At 38.7% G+C, this 16,224-nt stretch overlaps 1 protein-coding gene across 2 annotated transcripts in view; it reads right to left on the minus strand.

Moving 5' to 3' along the window:
- The window catches only part of TENT4B (terminal nucleotidyltransferase 4B), a 42,548-nt gene that overhangs the window by 13,933 nt on the left and 12,391 nt on the right, over positions 1–16,224 (minus strand). For both annotated transcript variants that reach the window (XM_086469589.1, XM_086469590.1), the window contains exons 2-3: positions 5,775–5,898; positions 660–706 (exon numbers count right to left, since the gene is read on the minus strand). In XM_086469589.1, the coding sequence (XP_086325715.1) occupies positions 660–706; positions 5,775–5,898 (171 nt within the window). The remainder of the gene's footprint in view (positions 1–659; positions 707–5,774; positions 5,899–16,224) is intronic.

The raw sequence follows: 16,224 nt of genomic DNA on the forward strand, positions 1-16,224 counted from the left end.
TAATTCCTCACGTTCCCAGAGTACGGAACTCAATTCAAGCTTATGCTATTTAAGTATGTTTATCCCCTGCAGCCATTTAAGCCTTTCATTCTGTTTCTATTTGTCAAAAATATTTACAATTTCTACACAGAAGATAGCAGTGTCACTAGTAATGCCTTTTCTTCATGAAAAGTAGTAACAAATTTGGAAAAGATGTTGACTATTGTACAGATTTCACAAATGAAGACTTAAAGTAAAAACCAATTCTGTATGTAATGTTTTCTCTTCAGTGCTAACATTATCATTAACAAGGTAATGTTAAATGTTTCAATTTAATCGCCTGTGCAGATAAAATTTAACTCTTCTTTTAAGGCCAACCTCTTATTTTGGTTCAGTAATTTAATGAAGCCAAATCACAAAATAAGCCTTTGACAAAATGTTAATTCAGATCTTTTACTGATACGTGCAATTAATAGAACCACATGTATTACAGTTAATAGTCTTAATTACTGTATTTCTGTACACTTTTCAGAGTACTAATAACTTAACACTTTCTTAATATAACAAGCATATACACAAGTAACACAGATATTGGGAGATCAGATAAATCACTACAGAGGTACAGCTCCAACAGGCTATCTTTTCCTCTTGTATGGAATTTACACTGAAAAATTACTAACCTTGTAGGTAAATATAAACCAGTTTTAAAACTTCCAAATATCTGCACCTGAAACACAAGAACAGGATATATGAAAAAAAATTTTCAGGCTTCAGAAGACAAACAAATTCTATCAAGTTCCTTGTAAAGGCTGGTTATTGCTACCCTCCATTGGCAGATTTTGGTATTGCTAACAGACACATTCTGAACAGAAGTACTCTTTTCTGTTAAAGCATTTACACCTCTACTGTAGTATAAATGGCTGATCTTCATGGTTATTACCCATGAAACACTAACAACTTTGACTTTTCTAAAACAAAACCTTCTTTGTAATGTAAAAATTTTCACCATGACCAAATCTGACAAAAACCCATATGAATGCTAGGAGGAAAAAAAAAAAAAAAAAAATCAGTTCACAATTTATTTTTTGCTTTCTTATTTCAAAGTATACCCTTCAGCTTTTAAACACATTTTCTAAGTTTAAGTTGCATATGTTTCTTTTGTTTAGCATACTTCTAAAAAAATAAATCACAATCCATTTTTTTTCCTGAATTACAGAGCAAGTAGCACAACTCTGTTTATTTCTGCTGAAACAACAAACAAAAAAGCTTCAGAAAGTTTCACATCCCACAGATATAGTTCATCATGCTGGGTTTTTACTAGCACTGAAGGTTTAAATAACCAGGTTTCCATCGTAAGCTGTCCGAAATCACGTTCTCATTAATTTAGATGAGCCTCGCAGGGAGGTCAGACTCATGTGCTAAGTCTCAAAGGGGGGGGGGGGACTGATGAGACTTCAAAGTAAAAATATCTACACATTTGGACTAATTTTCAACCAGACAGCCTTCTGATGTGTTTCCTGGAGCCACCTTACAGACTTGCATATTCTGTTTTAATAAGTCTCATACACGAGCTCGATTGCCACCTATTTGTATGTCAACTGACCCACTTTTTATGCTTTTCCCCTTCAGGATAAGAAAAAAGGGGAGACAGAAAAGATGATGTTTTGCAAGTAAGTGTCTTGATACTTTAGTAGCCTAAGCAGCAGCATGAGTGCTTCCTCTTGATTATTTTCTATCACTTCACTCTTTTTACCCCCTCACTCCCACCCCCAAGAAAAAGACTGCAACAGATGGCACAGAACTAGCATCAATATTGTACTAGACCTTGACAAAAGCATAAAGACCATAACAAAGCTAAGGATGTAACAGTATTAATAATTATTACTACTTTTAATCCAGGATAGTAATAAAAACATCCTCTGTGAAACTGTTTGAGTTCAGTCAACCTGGGGTTTATTCGCCCATCAAAACTGCCTGAAAAGTGCTCTCACACAATAAAACAACCACTGATGGGTTTGGAAAAAACTAAATGTGCTTTTACGTTATCAAACAAAATAATGTGTTCATCTGAACAGCAAAAAAGAGCCTTTACTGAACAAACAATGCTGAAAGTATTCATAAACTTACTGATACAACATATATGACCTTTACCAAAAGGAATGAGACAACATCTGCTGCTGTACAATAATTCGGAGTACAAGAAACACTGAATTATTACAAAAGAAATCCACACCCACACTTCAATCCCTCTCTCATGAAATCTGGAAAGATGGAAGAGGAAGAGCAGGGAAATCAGAACAGAAATTTTAAAGGATTTTGATTTACTACCAATCTGGAATTTAAACTGTGGAAGCTCTGTAGCCATGTACATATTTAAAGCATCCCAAATACAGGACAAATACACATATGCATACAAATTACGTATGTATGTATATGTATACATACAAATTATGACTTAAGAGACATAAGCATTAGTTTTTGTGGTCTGCCAACACTGCTGATTATGTTTTTATTCTACGTGAACAGAGATAAGTATTTGCGTTCATAAGATAACTTCAGACTTCACAGTACTGTAACAGACGACTCCTCCTGTATGTTATTGATACTATTTACCCTAAGTTTCTGCAAACTCATTCATATTAAATTCCAAAGTTCCTGAAGGAGCTTTAATTACAGTATGTGACCAAATATATCCTCACTATGCACCACAGAACTTGGAAACCCACAAAAGCTTGGAAAGTCCTTGCTACCAAAATCCCCCCACCAAAACAAAACAAAACAAATCTATCCGTAACCAATTTAAATTTCCCTTTCTTCTACATCATTAAGTAGAACTTCTGAAGCTTATCAAACTAAATAGAGTTTATCTTTCTACTGCCATTCCCAATCCTAGTATTTTCATAACTGAAGTGCATGAAGTATGCAACATTACCTCTTTTCAGATCTATGAGGCCACATAATACTCAGACATGCAGCTGTGGACATTATGACAAAGGTATCCTAAATTCCACTGTACAAGTACTTATTTGTTCAATAGTCAAGTTTTCATATTCAACTGGTCAAAAAACTTTCTTTTAAAATGCTTTCGTTTAATGTTTTGGGTTGTTCAGTTTCAGTGTAATTAAAGCCTTTCTTATGGTCAGAGCCTTGCTGATGCCAAGAACAGTTCTCACTTACCAGGAATGTTTCCTTCTAAGCACATTCCCTTGAGTAAGAGAGCAAATGACACAATTGCTAACTTCTATAAATAAAGTAACAGTTTAGGGTACCTAGTTTTACCCCCCCTCCATCTGCTTTTTCAGACTTTTCTAAGTGGAATAGGAAAAAAGCAGCTTGTGCACAGCCACATTCCATACACTCTCTACACATTTAGATTAATGAAGCCTGATTTTCCTTTTGTTGGTATCTGATTTTTATAGAGTCTTACCTATGTGTTTAGTGAGAAACTACAAACTAAATATGTATGTTTAACTCACAAGTTTATTTTAGCTGGATTCACTACATCCATGACTCAAAATGAACAGTTTAAACATTAACTTATCACTTTACACTACAGCTAAAGCTGAGGACATTGGACCAGATAACACCCCACCTTCTCAGAGCATGTACTCAAAACTTAAATCTTACAAGTAGCTAAACCAACACAGATTTCCAGAAGGTTAGTGATTAACTCAAACAACTGAAACATTACAACAGAAGACTGTCGAAGTCGAACACAGTTGAGTTCAACAGTTCAGCCCCCAAGCATATCTGTAAATTAAGTATTAGAAAAATAACACCACAGTAATTTATGGATTATAACCTGGTGTGCTGTTGTCATCATTCAGTTCCCTTCTAGCCTCCAGAAAACAGAAGGGCATACAAGAGGAGAATTCTTCCTTGAAGTAACAGCAGATAAAATAGAGCTGGGCTTTGAAGAGCAGTTACCGCCTTGAGAAAAAGGGACCAGCACACTCTTGTTCTCTAACATTTTAAAGAACAGCAAAGACAGACAGTCATGGCAGTTTTAACTGGCACTAACTGAAAAGTGAACTTCAGTTTTCAACTGCACGGTATATGCTTCCTCTCAGTCACATTACAGCTAAGCCCAGTGGTCAGCTGTCACTTGTGGTAGGGCTTGTAATTTGCTTTCCCTTCTATAACAGACTACGGCTATAAAAACCAGCTTCAGTACCTTAAAGACGACTATTTTCTCAAGGCCCTAAAGTCATACATATATTTTTTAAATTCTTTTTTATACAAAAGATCTAGCTCTGGAAACACTAAGTTCTTGTGCCCCATTCACAGTGTTAATGGTAACAAAGATCCCCTCATAATAAATCCATTCACCCCATTACACTAGTTAAGTCTGCGACACACAAACTTGTCTAGGAAATAGCGGCATCTTCTCTAGGCTGAAGCAATCTGTTATTTTGGTGAAATCCCTACTATTAGACTTTGGCAGGGTGTACCATAGTAAGCTCTGTTTCATACACTATTGCCTGTCAGACTGGCAGCCCAGTACTCCTGCTCTTGATTAGGGTCTACACACTGTTTCCCTGAGTTAGCTATACAACACCTGTGAGACATGCTAAAGTCTCTTACACGGTTCCCTTGGAAAGGTTATTGGATTTGCTCAAAGAGAAAATTACCAGACACGTGTAGTACTGACTCCATCAACCCTCCAAAACTGCAAAGGCAGCTATCACTGGGTGGAGAGTGCTCCTTCCATATTATACATCACTAATACCTTGGCCATAAGAACAAGAACCATCTTGAAAATATGAGTACATTTTACACACAAAACCACACACCACATATATATAGCTTATACAGAATTAATATTCTGTCATTCTGCCAATTTGTGAAAATACATTCAAAGAAACAGATCTGAAATCAACAGTGACTTTACGTCACTCATGTCAAAACACTATCTTTTACCATGGCAGGATCAAAGAGCATTCCTTATACTAAAGATTCTGCTGTCTGAATTTGGTTTGCTATTCCAGCTAAGAAGTCCTTATTTTCAGCTACTGTTATCTTCAGATAGATGGCTACGGCTACAAACCTGAATTCTGGAAATGAACACCATATTAGTAGAGTGATACAACTGATACAAGATTCAATTATGCTAAAAACCCAACTGTGTCCCCATAAAACCATCTTGAGTTGTAAAAGCAACTTCCCTGGCCTCGCTTTAATCCAACCTTTATTTTAAAAAGCATAGCTCTGCATAGGAGAAGCTCGTGTTTCAACTGAATGAAGTACTAGCAAAAACTCATCTTCAGAGGAAAGAGGCATTACTCTACAGACAAAAAACTGGTTCCTTCAAATTTGTAAGACATGCCAATTTAGTTTAACTACCCATTAAAACTAGCATGGTCTACATAACATAGCATTGCTGGCATTTCACCTCAACAGACTTATTCAAGACCACAGATCTTTGGACACTGCTACTAGTAAAGCTCTGAGTTTCAGAAGATTTTTTTTTTTTAACACAATACTTTACAAGCACACATGCATACCTGATATGTTCCATTCATCTGAGTAAATGAATATTAATGAGACTAAATGCTGCCACACCTTATGCCCTTTCTTTGACTACAGTAGGTCTAGCTTGTCTTTGTTCCTATGTGAGATAGAAAATGTTGACCTGTATTATTCTAGAAATAATCTCTCTCATTTGAGCAGAAATCCTTTTGCGTTTTTTTAATCCAGAAAAATAAACAGTACCTTCATTATTCAATACTGCACAAAGTAAACAGACACAAAATGTTGCTTTTATACATTAACAAATAGAACAGGGTCCTACTCACATCTGCATTAGGCCAGAGCTCTTTTATAACGTTTTCTATCCTGTTCACCACTTCCATCCGCATTCTCTCTTCTTCAGGTCTGGGAGACATATACTTATAAAAGTCAATGATTTCTTCATGAAGACTAAGAAAGGAGAAAAAAAAAAAAAAAAGAACAGAAAGTCAGGAAAAAACTCACAGGGGAATGAAGCAGCAACTACTCTAATCAAACATGCTTTTTAAGCTTCTACTTACTTATTTAGTTAAGGGACAGTGTAAGAGCAGCACGCAATTAAAAAAAAAAAAAATCCAGATTCACAACACTGAGTAAGGTTTAGTTTCATGTTAGTTTCTTATGCCACAGGTCAAAATCGCACTGCATTTGCTTGAAGTGTGGAAGCAAATCTAAATCCAAGCACCTTCAACTCACATCCTGTATTTTAATGCCAGCCTAACACAGAAATGCTTCAGTCTTCAAGTATGAATGCAGCTGTAAGTTCCGAGTACATACTTCACAAAAATTTTAACAGGAGGTTTTCAGCCAACGCTTCCTAGTCAGTCTCTTGGCACCAGCTAGGGAGTTTCAGGCATCAGTCTGTATTTAGTACCAAGCTTTTAAAAAGTTTATAGTAATTGTGCCAGTCCTAGAGCTAGAAAAAATGCTTCTTTCACTGTTCAGAGAAGCTGCATAAACTAAACAGGCACTCTCTCCCCACAACAAGAATAAGTAGTACACACACAGCAGTGGAGGCTCAGAAGAATAAGTGATTGACAGACAGTTAACCCATCTTTTTGACAGTTTACCATATTACAAGTGCTTCTCACAGTCAGTAAGTTATGTTTAGATTGCCTATGATTAGAGCCGAAATAAAAATGTCTTCATGCAGTGCCACAAATTTCTATGCTTCTGTAATATCATAAACATATCATCGTCTTGACTAACAATGTATTTAAGGAAACCAGACACAACTCTTTAATTCCAGCCACAGAGTAGCTAAATTAATTTAATTTGTTTCCTGCAATGACCACTACAGTAATAGCTAGTTATTTTTCAAAAAATGTATTGTTTCTAGTTACCAAGTACAGCTGATCTCTCCTTAAAGCTTTAAGGGACCATCAGAAGAGAGCAATTTATTAAGAGCAAGCCCTTAGATGAGATGTGAAATCTAGTACTTCCCCGCTGCACACACACTTAAATAAATCAAATGTTAATAACTAGAAGCTGCATACAGGTGTCAATAAAACCGATTAAAATATCTGAAAGTTGTATTTAATGGAGCCAGGGAAGGGACAGAACTCAAACTATCTGCATTATGTTCTTCAGTACTTCAGCGTTACAAACAACACAAGCTTCTTTCTCTCAGCGACAGAGGAATAAAATATTAACATTACCTTTCACTGAGCATTTACTGGAACTTCACACACACACACATTGTTAGGGGAATAGTCACAAAAGCCTAGCAACTTGTGGCGGCCATCACCATGGCTCTCTCTAGCTAACGCAAAGAGGAAAAACTCCTCTGACAGAGTTCCTCCAAAGGGAGGTCCAGACAGATACTCAATTTAGCTGTTCTAAATGAACCTTTGGAGAAGCTTCTCCTCCTTTGATACCTACAGAGGGAGCCTTGTAAATGCTTGAACTAAAAACTAAAATAAAACAACCCCCTCCCAAAGACCCCCTGCAAAAATGCAAGGTGCCACCTCCCTCCTCTAACCCCCCTACTGCCACACTGGCACCAAGCCCTGTTCACACACATCATCTCGGGTACCAGAAGGATGTTCTGAACAACACACCTGCAACTTTCATACTGATAAATGCTGTCTTCAGCATTTAACTTGATGTTGCTAGAAAATCTCTTGCCTCCTCCTACAGCTGCTTTCTTGCTTTTCCTTGGAAGCTTACAACCTGGGGTTAACGCGCACATTCCAAACCACCATTACGATCCCTTACACAGGCACTAATTCCTCTGGCTTTGGCTTTTCAGCCATCTCCTGTTCTTCTGTTCTTCACTGCTATTAAACATGTTGGCACTTAAATCTTCTTACAGCTATCCTCCCACTGCAAAAACTGAATTCAGGTGAGAAGTGCATGATAAAGGACAAACCGAGCATTCCAACAACCAAGTTCACCCTCCATCCCCACTGCCAGTTACACATACTGCACTGCTAATTTAGTCTCCACGTGCTCGACCATTAAGGCAGCATACAAAACCAGGAGCAGCAAAAACCTGATAATCAAACTCTAGAAAACAGAAATTATTTTTCAACCGTAATTTGACGAACCAGTTTACAGAAGACCGGGGAGTCAGCCCAAGACTTCCTATCATGTCTGGCAAATTCTTCGTTCTTTGCAGGCTACATTGTGGGGAATCCATCAAGCCCCATTTGTGCCTCTGCTCCTCTGGCCTAGCTGGAACAGACTGGTTACATCCACAAGGCACAAGATTTGTCCCAGAGCAATGTTTTTAGTAACGTACGACCGAGTGCGTGCATGCACTGCGTGCCATGAGGAGCGGCACCAGGCTGTCCCAGAGCACTTAATGGCACAAGACATGCTGGGATAGTATCGAGGGATTATCCCTGAAGAGAAATTCACGTATGACACAACACAAATCCATACTGCCCATCATTAGTGGGCCCAGCTGCTCCTGGGCTTCTGCTTTACAGGAGTTAATTGTTCCCCTGCCCCATAAGGGAACTCTGAAAGAACAAGGTAATCAGAAATGAGGTCCCCGAAGCACACAAAGGGCCAAGCCATATACGCTGCAGTTCTCAGGGCACTGCTCTTTATTAACTCCACTGACACTCTTAATCGAGATAATTATATCAATTGGTGCATTCTTTAGAAGCACATACAATAATGTTGTCAGAATCAGATGTATTTCTATTTTCTAAACATAAATAACATATGTCTGCATCTCTTTACACGGGATCCTTCTTATTCTTAGGTAGTCATGTAAAGCTTTATGATAAAACAAAAAATTAAGCAGCATGCAAACACACATAAATTTACATTACACATGCACTGAACATTACTAAATAATGCAGATGTAGAAAAAAAAAAATAACTTTTTCAATGATAGAAGAAAGGCTTAAAGACTGCTCGAGAAAGTTCCCATCAGCACACTAGTTGGAAATACTACAGACATATCTGCGTTTCATCTACTGCAAGACCCCATGCTGCTAGGACCGCCTACGCTGCACAGAGCCACAGTATGCAGAAGGCAGGCAGAAGCTGTAAAGGCTCAACACTACACCTGGAACTGTACTTCCCTGCCCAATAATGGCTGCTGCCAAGAAATACGGGCATGATTAATTAAAGCCAAGACAAACAGAAGTAGCCACATGCAGATTTCGGAGCAGTACAACACAACTTAGAAGTGTGACTTCAGTTAGCATGGAGTTAACTCAAGCCGTATTGAAAATGAAAACTCAAGGTTATTCACTGTCTTAATCAACATCTATTATAGTCACTGTTTCTCAAAACAATTTATTTGGATTAATAGAGTCTGTTTACAAGAGTCTCTAGAGGAATTTTATATCTTTAGCCAAAATGAAGATCAAAGAGACCAAGAAGTTATTTTTGGCATCATAACAGTATTCTATTATTTAATGCCATTACATTCATTAGTTATTTTAGATAAAAGTACTTAAAAGGAGGCTTGTTTTTAGAAGGAAATCACCCTAATAAACCTGATTTCACTATGGAGAGATATTTCATTTGGCTTTACAGTCATACTGAAGCATACATCGACACTCAAGACCTACTTAGGATGCATGGAGAGAGTTCTCTGCAATGCATAGAAGCATTTACTGGTTTTATTACAGTAAATAGCAGCAAACAAGTGGGTCTTTGTCCTGTACTTCAGGAAGTCTTAACACACGGGGAAAAGAAAAATAAAGGTCTTTTACACTTCCTCTGAGTATGTTTTAAAACAAAGTACGAGCTGCATCACACCCTGCTTTCAACCCTTGTAAGCCAATTCCATCAGAATTTCACAGACAGAACTGAATTATAGAGAAGAGAAGAGCTTTAGTGGATTACAGCGTCTGTTATGTTTACCTGTCAGAGAGAGCGATATGTCATTAAAAAATAAATTATGGCTGCAAGTGCTGTAATCACAAGAAGGACTTCCCACTGTAACATCACTGAAATGCATCATGAGGAACCCAAGTCTGCTAGACTCAAGCCACTTAGTTGAAAAGCTGCAGCTTTTTGTGCAGATGCAAGTATTATGGAACACAGTGCATTACATTTCTCTCTTAGTTTGATCAGACTTCATTTTGTAGCACAAGTTGTGGGCTTTGAATGTGCAAGTCAGGATTCTCAAATCAGTGTGCACATATCCAAGACGTCGTTATTCTGGAATATGAATCTTACTGCACCCCTGGCAATCAATTAAAAACTAATCACGTATGAACAAAATGTTATTTCTGTTTTATATGCACACAGACAGACACGTGAACAAGCACATACACTTGATCATACATTTCAGTTACCTCAGTTACCTGACACACAGAATCACAGGATGGTTTGGGTTGGAAGGGACCTTAAAGACCATCTAGTTCCAACTCTCCTGCCAGGGGCAGGGACACCTTCCACTAGACCAGGTTGCTCAAAGCCCCATCCAACCTGGCCTTGAACACTGATGGTGGGGGGGGGCATCCACACCTTCTCTGGGTAACCTGTGCCAGTGCCTCACCACCCTCACAGTGAAGAATTTCTTCCTAATATCTAATCTAAATCTCCCCTCTTTCAGTTTGAAACCGTTACCCCTCATCCTATCACTGCACTCCCTGATAGAGAGTCCCTCCCCACCATTCTGCAGGCCCCCTATAAGTACTGGGAGGCTGCTCTAAGGTCTCCCCAGAGCCTTCTCTTCTCCAGACTGAACAACCCCAACTCCCTCAGCCTGTCCTCATAGGGGAGGTGCTCCAGCCCCGTGATCATCTTCATGGCCCTCCTCTGGATCCGTTCGAGCAGGTCCATGTCTTTCTTACACTGGGGGCTCCAGAGCTGGATGCAGCACTGCAGGTAGGGTCTCACCAGAGCAGAGCAGAGGGGCAGAATCCCCTCCCTCGACCTGCTGGCCACACTTCTTTTGATGCAGCCCAGGATGCCACTGGCTTTCGGGGCTGCCAGGGCACATTGCTGGCTCATATTCTGTTTTTCATCCACCAGCACCTCCAAGTCCTTCTCTTCAGGATTGCTCTCAAAAAGCAGCACAACTTGCTACTGCTGTAGGCCGAGAACTGGAACCAACAGTGATACTGGGAGGCATTTCACTCTATGAAACGTACCTGGAGATAGCACACCACCACTTCTCTGCACTAGGATCCTGAAGCAGACTAAATCTGTGCTCACAGATTTTGGCAGCTTGGGGGACACCAGCTCAACACAACCAACGCCCAGTGTTTGCCAGCCAGACCACCAGCTGCCCTGAGTAGGACCATACCCTGGACCTTCCCTGCCTGCCTCGAGAAGTAGAGCACAGTCCTGCTAAGCAGAGCAACCAATGAGATAAAGATAATTCTGACTGGTTTGTTCAATCATAGGATAGCTGTCAAGTGTGGCCTTTGTGTGCCAACATGCAGTATTACACTAACCAGAGTAGTAAGTTTAAATTGAAAAATTTTCTGCTTTTGTCGTTCTGGAATTGTGTTATACTTCCATTCTCCTCTGGCTCTTCTTCAGTCTTCATTTCAGAGGAAATTATGCAGGCATGCATGTTCTAATTTCTCTCATCAGGGTGTTACCCATAGCTTTTGTTCCAAGGGCTGAAAACGACTGGGTTAAAAATTCCACTCATACACCTCAAAGAGCCTCCTCTGCCTTGGGCATATATATTCTTCTGCACAGAAAATGCTAGTTGCAACACCACTGAGGATAATTTAAACCAATAGATATTAACCATATGCAAAAAAAAAGGTACAGTGCTTTTGCACTACAATTTATTCTTTGGCAGGATTTTGTGAAAGAAGCTTCATTTTCAGAATGATGAAAATTAAATTATTTAGAATGCCTGCAGACAGTGGGCAGAATTAAGCAATGAACACACAATTACTTTTGCCTTCCCAAACTCTGCGCTTTAAGATGAATCACTTCTGATTTAAAGAGTATATTGATTTTATACATTGGATGGGATATTTGCAGTGTACCCTGGTAGCACTAACTAAGCCTTTTGTATCTGAATTTTCTTTGGACGAGTAATTCCTATAGGACAGTGTTTAGTTGCCCCTACCATTTTAAGTCTCCTCTGAAAGAAAAAAAAAAAAAAAATCAATGGCAACAAAGAAATTTTGTAGAATTTCAGGTTTATAATTGTCTTTGGGGAAGAATGTGAAGGAGGAACCTGAGGTATTTTAGCTTCTTGAAAGCATCAATACTTAAGAGTCCTAACTGCATCCACCCCGCCCCTCCACTCCCAAGAGAAAAGCTAGCATTGCACAGGAGAAGAGAGAAGAACTTAGGTTTGAAGTTTCCCAAGGTGTTTTACTAAGAAAAAGATGGTACTGTTTTTGCAACTGTAAAAAAACAATGAATTATGGCAGGAAATTCTGATCCTTTGGAAGTTTCATGAACTAAACAAAGCTTTTCCCTCTTCCATCTGTGACCTACTTGGTCCTGAAGTGGTTTTGAACAGAAATGTAACTAAGGAAAGGTAAAGGAAAGACAGAGAGCCCAATCCTCCCTCTTCCCCTCACAATTGTATTTATCGGGTTTTTTTTAATATTTATTTTAAAAGCAATATTGACACTCTACAAGATGGGGAATCCAACAGCTTCCCAAATTAACTTTCAATTTTAACATTAATCTCCCAGCAGCTTAATAAAATAATTTCTAGACTACTATTACCATCTACCTGTGTTGACTAATGAAAAAGGAACAGCAGCAGACACTATAAAGATCATAAATTCTTTTCACACCTACAAATTCAAGCAAAATCAAACAATTGATTAGTGAAGGGAACTCTAAGTATGAAGCATCTGCTGAGGTCCTCCCCCTAACATCTGGGTCTCTGCAGCAGACAAATTCTTTTAATATTTGCTGGTTTAAGCTATTGAAAAAACAGCTAACTGCATCTGCAGGTGATTTAATAAGCAGTTAAGTTTCATGTGACTGATATATCAGCCCTCATAAGAAAATAAAATAGTGCATAATAAAGCAAACAATTTTCAAATGCCTTGGAGACTTTGACCATCACTTTTTATATCCTTAGTTACTGAACCATATCAATATATTATAGGTCACATACTAACCATATTTTGAGCCACATATGCCCTATGAGAGCTTTAAAATGAAACATCCCAAAAGACGTCCATATTAGTAACCTGACAAAACCAGGAAAGCTTAAGGAGCTGGGTTTTTGTCATCATACATTTTTCTTCAGTTCAGTTCACCCATCTGAAATACAGCTTCAGAGACCATCTTTACACAGTTTACCTAAAAACAGACATACAGAAAAAACAGGTATTCCACTGCCATATGACTACTAAACATCACTAAAACCCAGGTTATCTACAGTATAAACAGTTTCCTAAGATGCAAATGCAGAATTTCACTTTGGAGAGAGGTAGGCAAGTAAGATTTATTTCTGTCCCCTTCCATTATAGCCCAGGTGTTTGTTACCACTCCCCAGCTTCCCAGCAACAAGGTCTGTTATAACAGGATTACACAAGCCTCCCTAATCCATCTAAGGCGAACTTAGCCAAGTTAAATCCCACCACCTTCATCAGTTCAGCTAAGGCAGCCAACTTCTCCCAAGCGTAGCGGGGAGCCCGAAGCGGACCCCTCGAGGATATCAGTAGCAGTCACTTCCACCCAGACAGCAAGGGGCGAAGAGGCCAGTGGAAGAAACACCTCTAACTGGTATACCTACATCCAGAAGACCACCTCCAGCAACCAAAGGATATTTGAGTAGCTTTCGGTATTTACTGAAGAACAGCTTGACCCTTCTGACTAGCCATTGTTGTCTGCTGAGTAATTCATAAAAATGTCTTTTAGGACCAAGGGAGGGCAAAATTTTCCACAAATACGTGAACGGTTCAGAAACTCAGATCCTGTTTTCAGGACTCATGTCTTTCAGGATTAATCTAATCACTTTGCTACTGAGTTTGACAACACTTTTCTGAATGGAATAAGTTTGTTCACTTCAACAATTTATGGTGGACTACTTATGCACATTTCTTCAAATGCTGTGGAGTAAAAAAAGATGCCACTAAATTTACATTACAAGACCTGTGATTTCTATGCTTTGCAAATATTAGAAATAGCGTATAGCATAGTCCCCGCTTTCCTCCTCCCAACACTCATTCCCCCAAACCCCTCAAATTAATGTATTTTTTTTATTTATGTTCTGGATTTAACATTAACTTATGGGTTTAACTGCATAATAAAAAGTCACTAAAATAGCACTGGCTTATGAAAATGGCCAAAGTTTATAGTAAAGACATGTTAAAACACCAGACAAAGAAGTTCTTTTTAATTATTTAAATTATCTCCAACTTTTCATTTAAAAAATTTTTTTTAAAGATCCTTTGCTTCAATCAGGACGAATGCTATCTTCCTTAAACTGCTTCAAGTTATTTCCAATTAAAACCCCCAAGCACATTCTTTAGTCAAGAAATAAGGTAAGAGACTCTTTTCTCCTATTAAGGTAGAAGTGAGCATTTTTTTGTCCATTTATAAATCGCAATGTGTGTTTTGTCTTCCTAAAATACAGTCAGATGTACTAGAATTTCTCCTACAGGAATCTGTCTTTTAAGAGGAAATAAAGTCCTACTGAACTTCAATTATAAATCAGATGCTTGAATTACTCCTACCAAAAAGCAATCTGAAGTCTAACTCTGCAACTGATTCACTGGCTTTTAAACTCCTGTCATATGCATACTCAGTCTTGCTCTCTGTTTTTACAGCATTTCCAGCAAAACATCAAATGCCAACTGGACTGTTTTGAGAAGTACCTTTATTTCCCATTGCCTTTTTTTTTTTTTTTTTTAAATCTTACTGTACATAAAAACAGTCTAGCTGAATCACTACATGTGTGGGAATAGCCTTCTATTTCTTCCCTGGAAAGTATCTACAAATCATCCCTCCTTCCCCTGTCTGCAAGCAAGTGCTATGAGAGTCTGCTGCTTCTCTTCTCCCAGGCAATGGGTTGCCAATGTAAGACATGTTTTGCTAACTAGGGAGTGGAAAAAAAAAAAAATTAAGAGAAACTGCTGCCTCAGCTGAGCTGAAAGAAAAAGTACTAACAAAAGAACAAGATGAAGCAGGAGATAAAGATTTTGTGCAGGAAAAACAAAGTGGGAAGAGCAGAGATGGGAAATAGCTGTTTTATTTCATGATGACAAAAAGGCTTCAACTCTAGTAATATCTAATTATCTTGAAACACACTAGTAATTCCAGCATCTCCTATAAAATACAACCACAAGATTTTTCTTTAGCTCACTTGTAGAAAAGTATTAGTCTGTTGGAACAGTTACATATACAAACCAGCTATGCAGTTCGTAACCTCATAATTTAAAATACATATCTCTGCTTTTAAAAGCCTTTAAAGTGCAACTGTTAGCATGCACTTCATACGTCCTGTAATTACAACTTGAGGTAAATTTCCAAACAGCTAAAACCACAGAGAAGTTAAAGGTATCTATTTCCTATAGTGGGGAATTAGTAATTCCTCAGCCTGCCAATTCCCTTTGCTTACAAAGCTCTCACTCAAAAAGACCAAGCAACAGTTTATAAGGTTTTTTTAAACAAGAGCATAACAGGAAGTAAAAGTAACTACCAGTATGAGCACTATATACTAGCTGAACTTTCCCAACACAGCATGTTTGGGTTTTTGTTAGGATTGTACCAACAGCTACAGCCAGCAAACCCCCACAACACTTGCGAGTAGGTCTGACCCCTTCTGTACCAGCACAACAGGTAGGAGAAGGGAGTTAAAAAAACCCCACAAGTGTATCAGATGAGTTTTGCAATGATCACCAGCGGTATTACCATTAAACCAGAACAGAGGGATACAGCAGGTCAGCTAATACACCTTTCTGTTTGTCTTCATAAAGCCAGGCTAGCAGGACGGCTCTTTATACATCACTAGTATATTGCTACTATTTTGTTAGTGTAGTAAATATTATCACATAAACAAACAACCTGTAACCTGCCAATAAATGACACCGCCTGCTATCTGGGCAGAGGCGAGACCAACACACTCCCAGCAGGCTGATGTGCACTTCACTGGATAATGTGTGCTTGGAAAAAAAATCTCCATCTGAAGACTCTGATTGGAGCTAAACACTCACAGCACAGAGCTTTCTCACCATGTACGCAGCTGCATGTGCGGTGGGTCACTCGACATGCAGCCAGGCAAGCCTCATGCAGGGCTCAAAACAGGGTTATCTGACACAGAAGAGAGCGGAAAAGTCCTTTACTTTCACACATGCAGGGGGTTCTGCCTCGCAAAAATTCTTG

The sequence above is a fragment of the Leptosomus discolor genome, chromosome 8, assembly GCF_034619465.1.
Source record: "Leptosomus discolor isolate bLepDis1 chromosome 8, bLepDis1.hap2, whole genome shotgun sequence".
Classification (NCBI taxonomy): domain Eukaryota; kingdom Metazoa; phylum Chordata; class Aves; order Leptosomiformes; family Leptosomidae; genus Leptosomus; species Leptosomus discolor.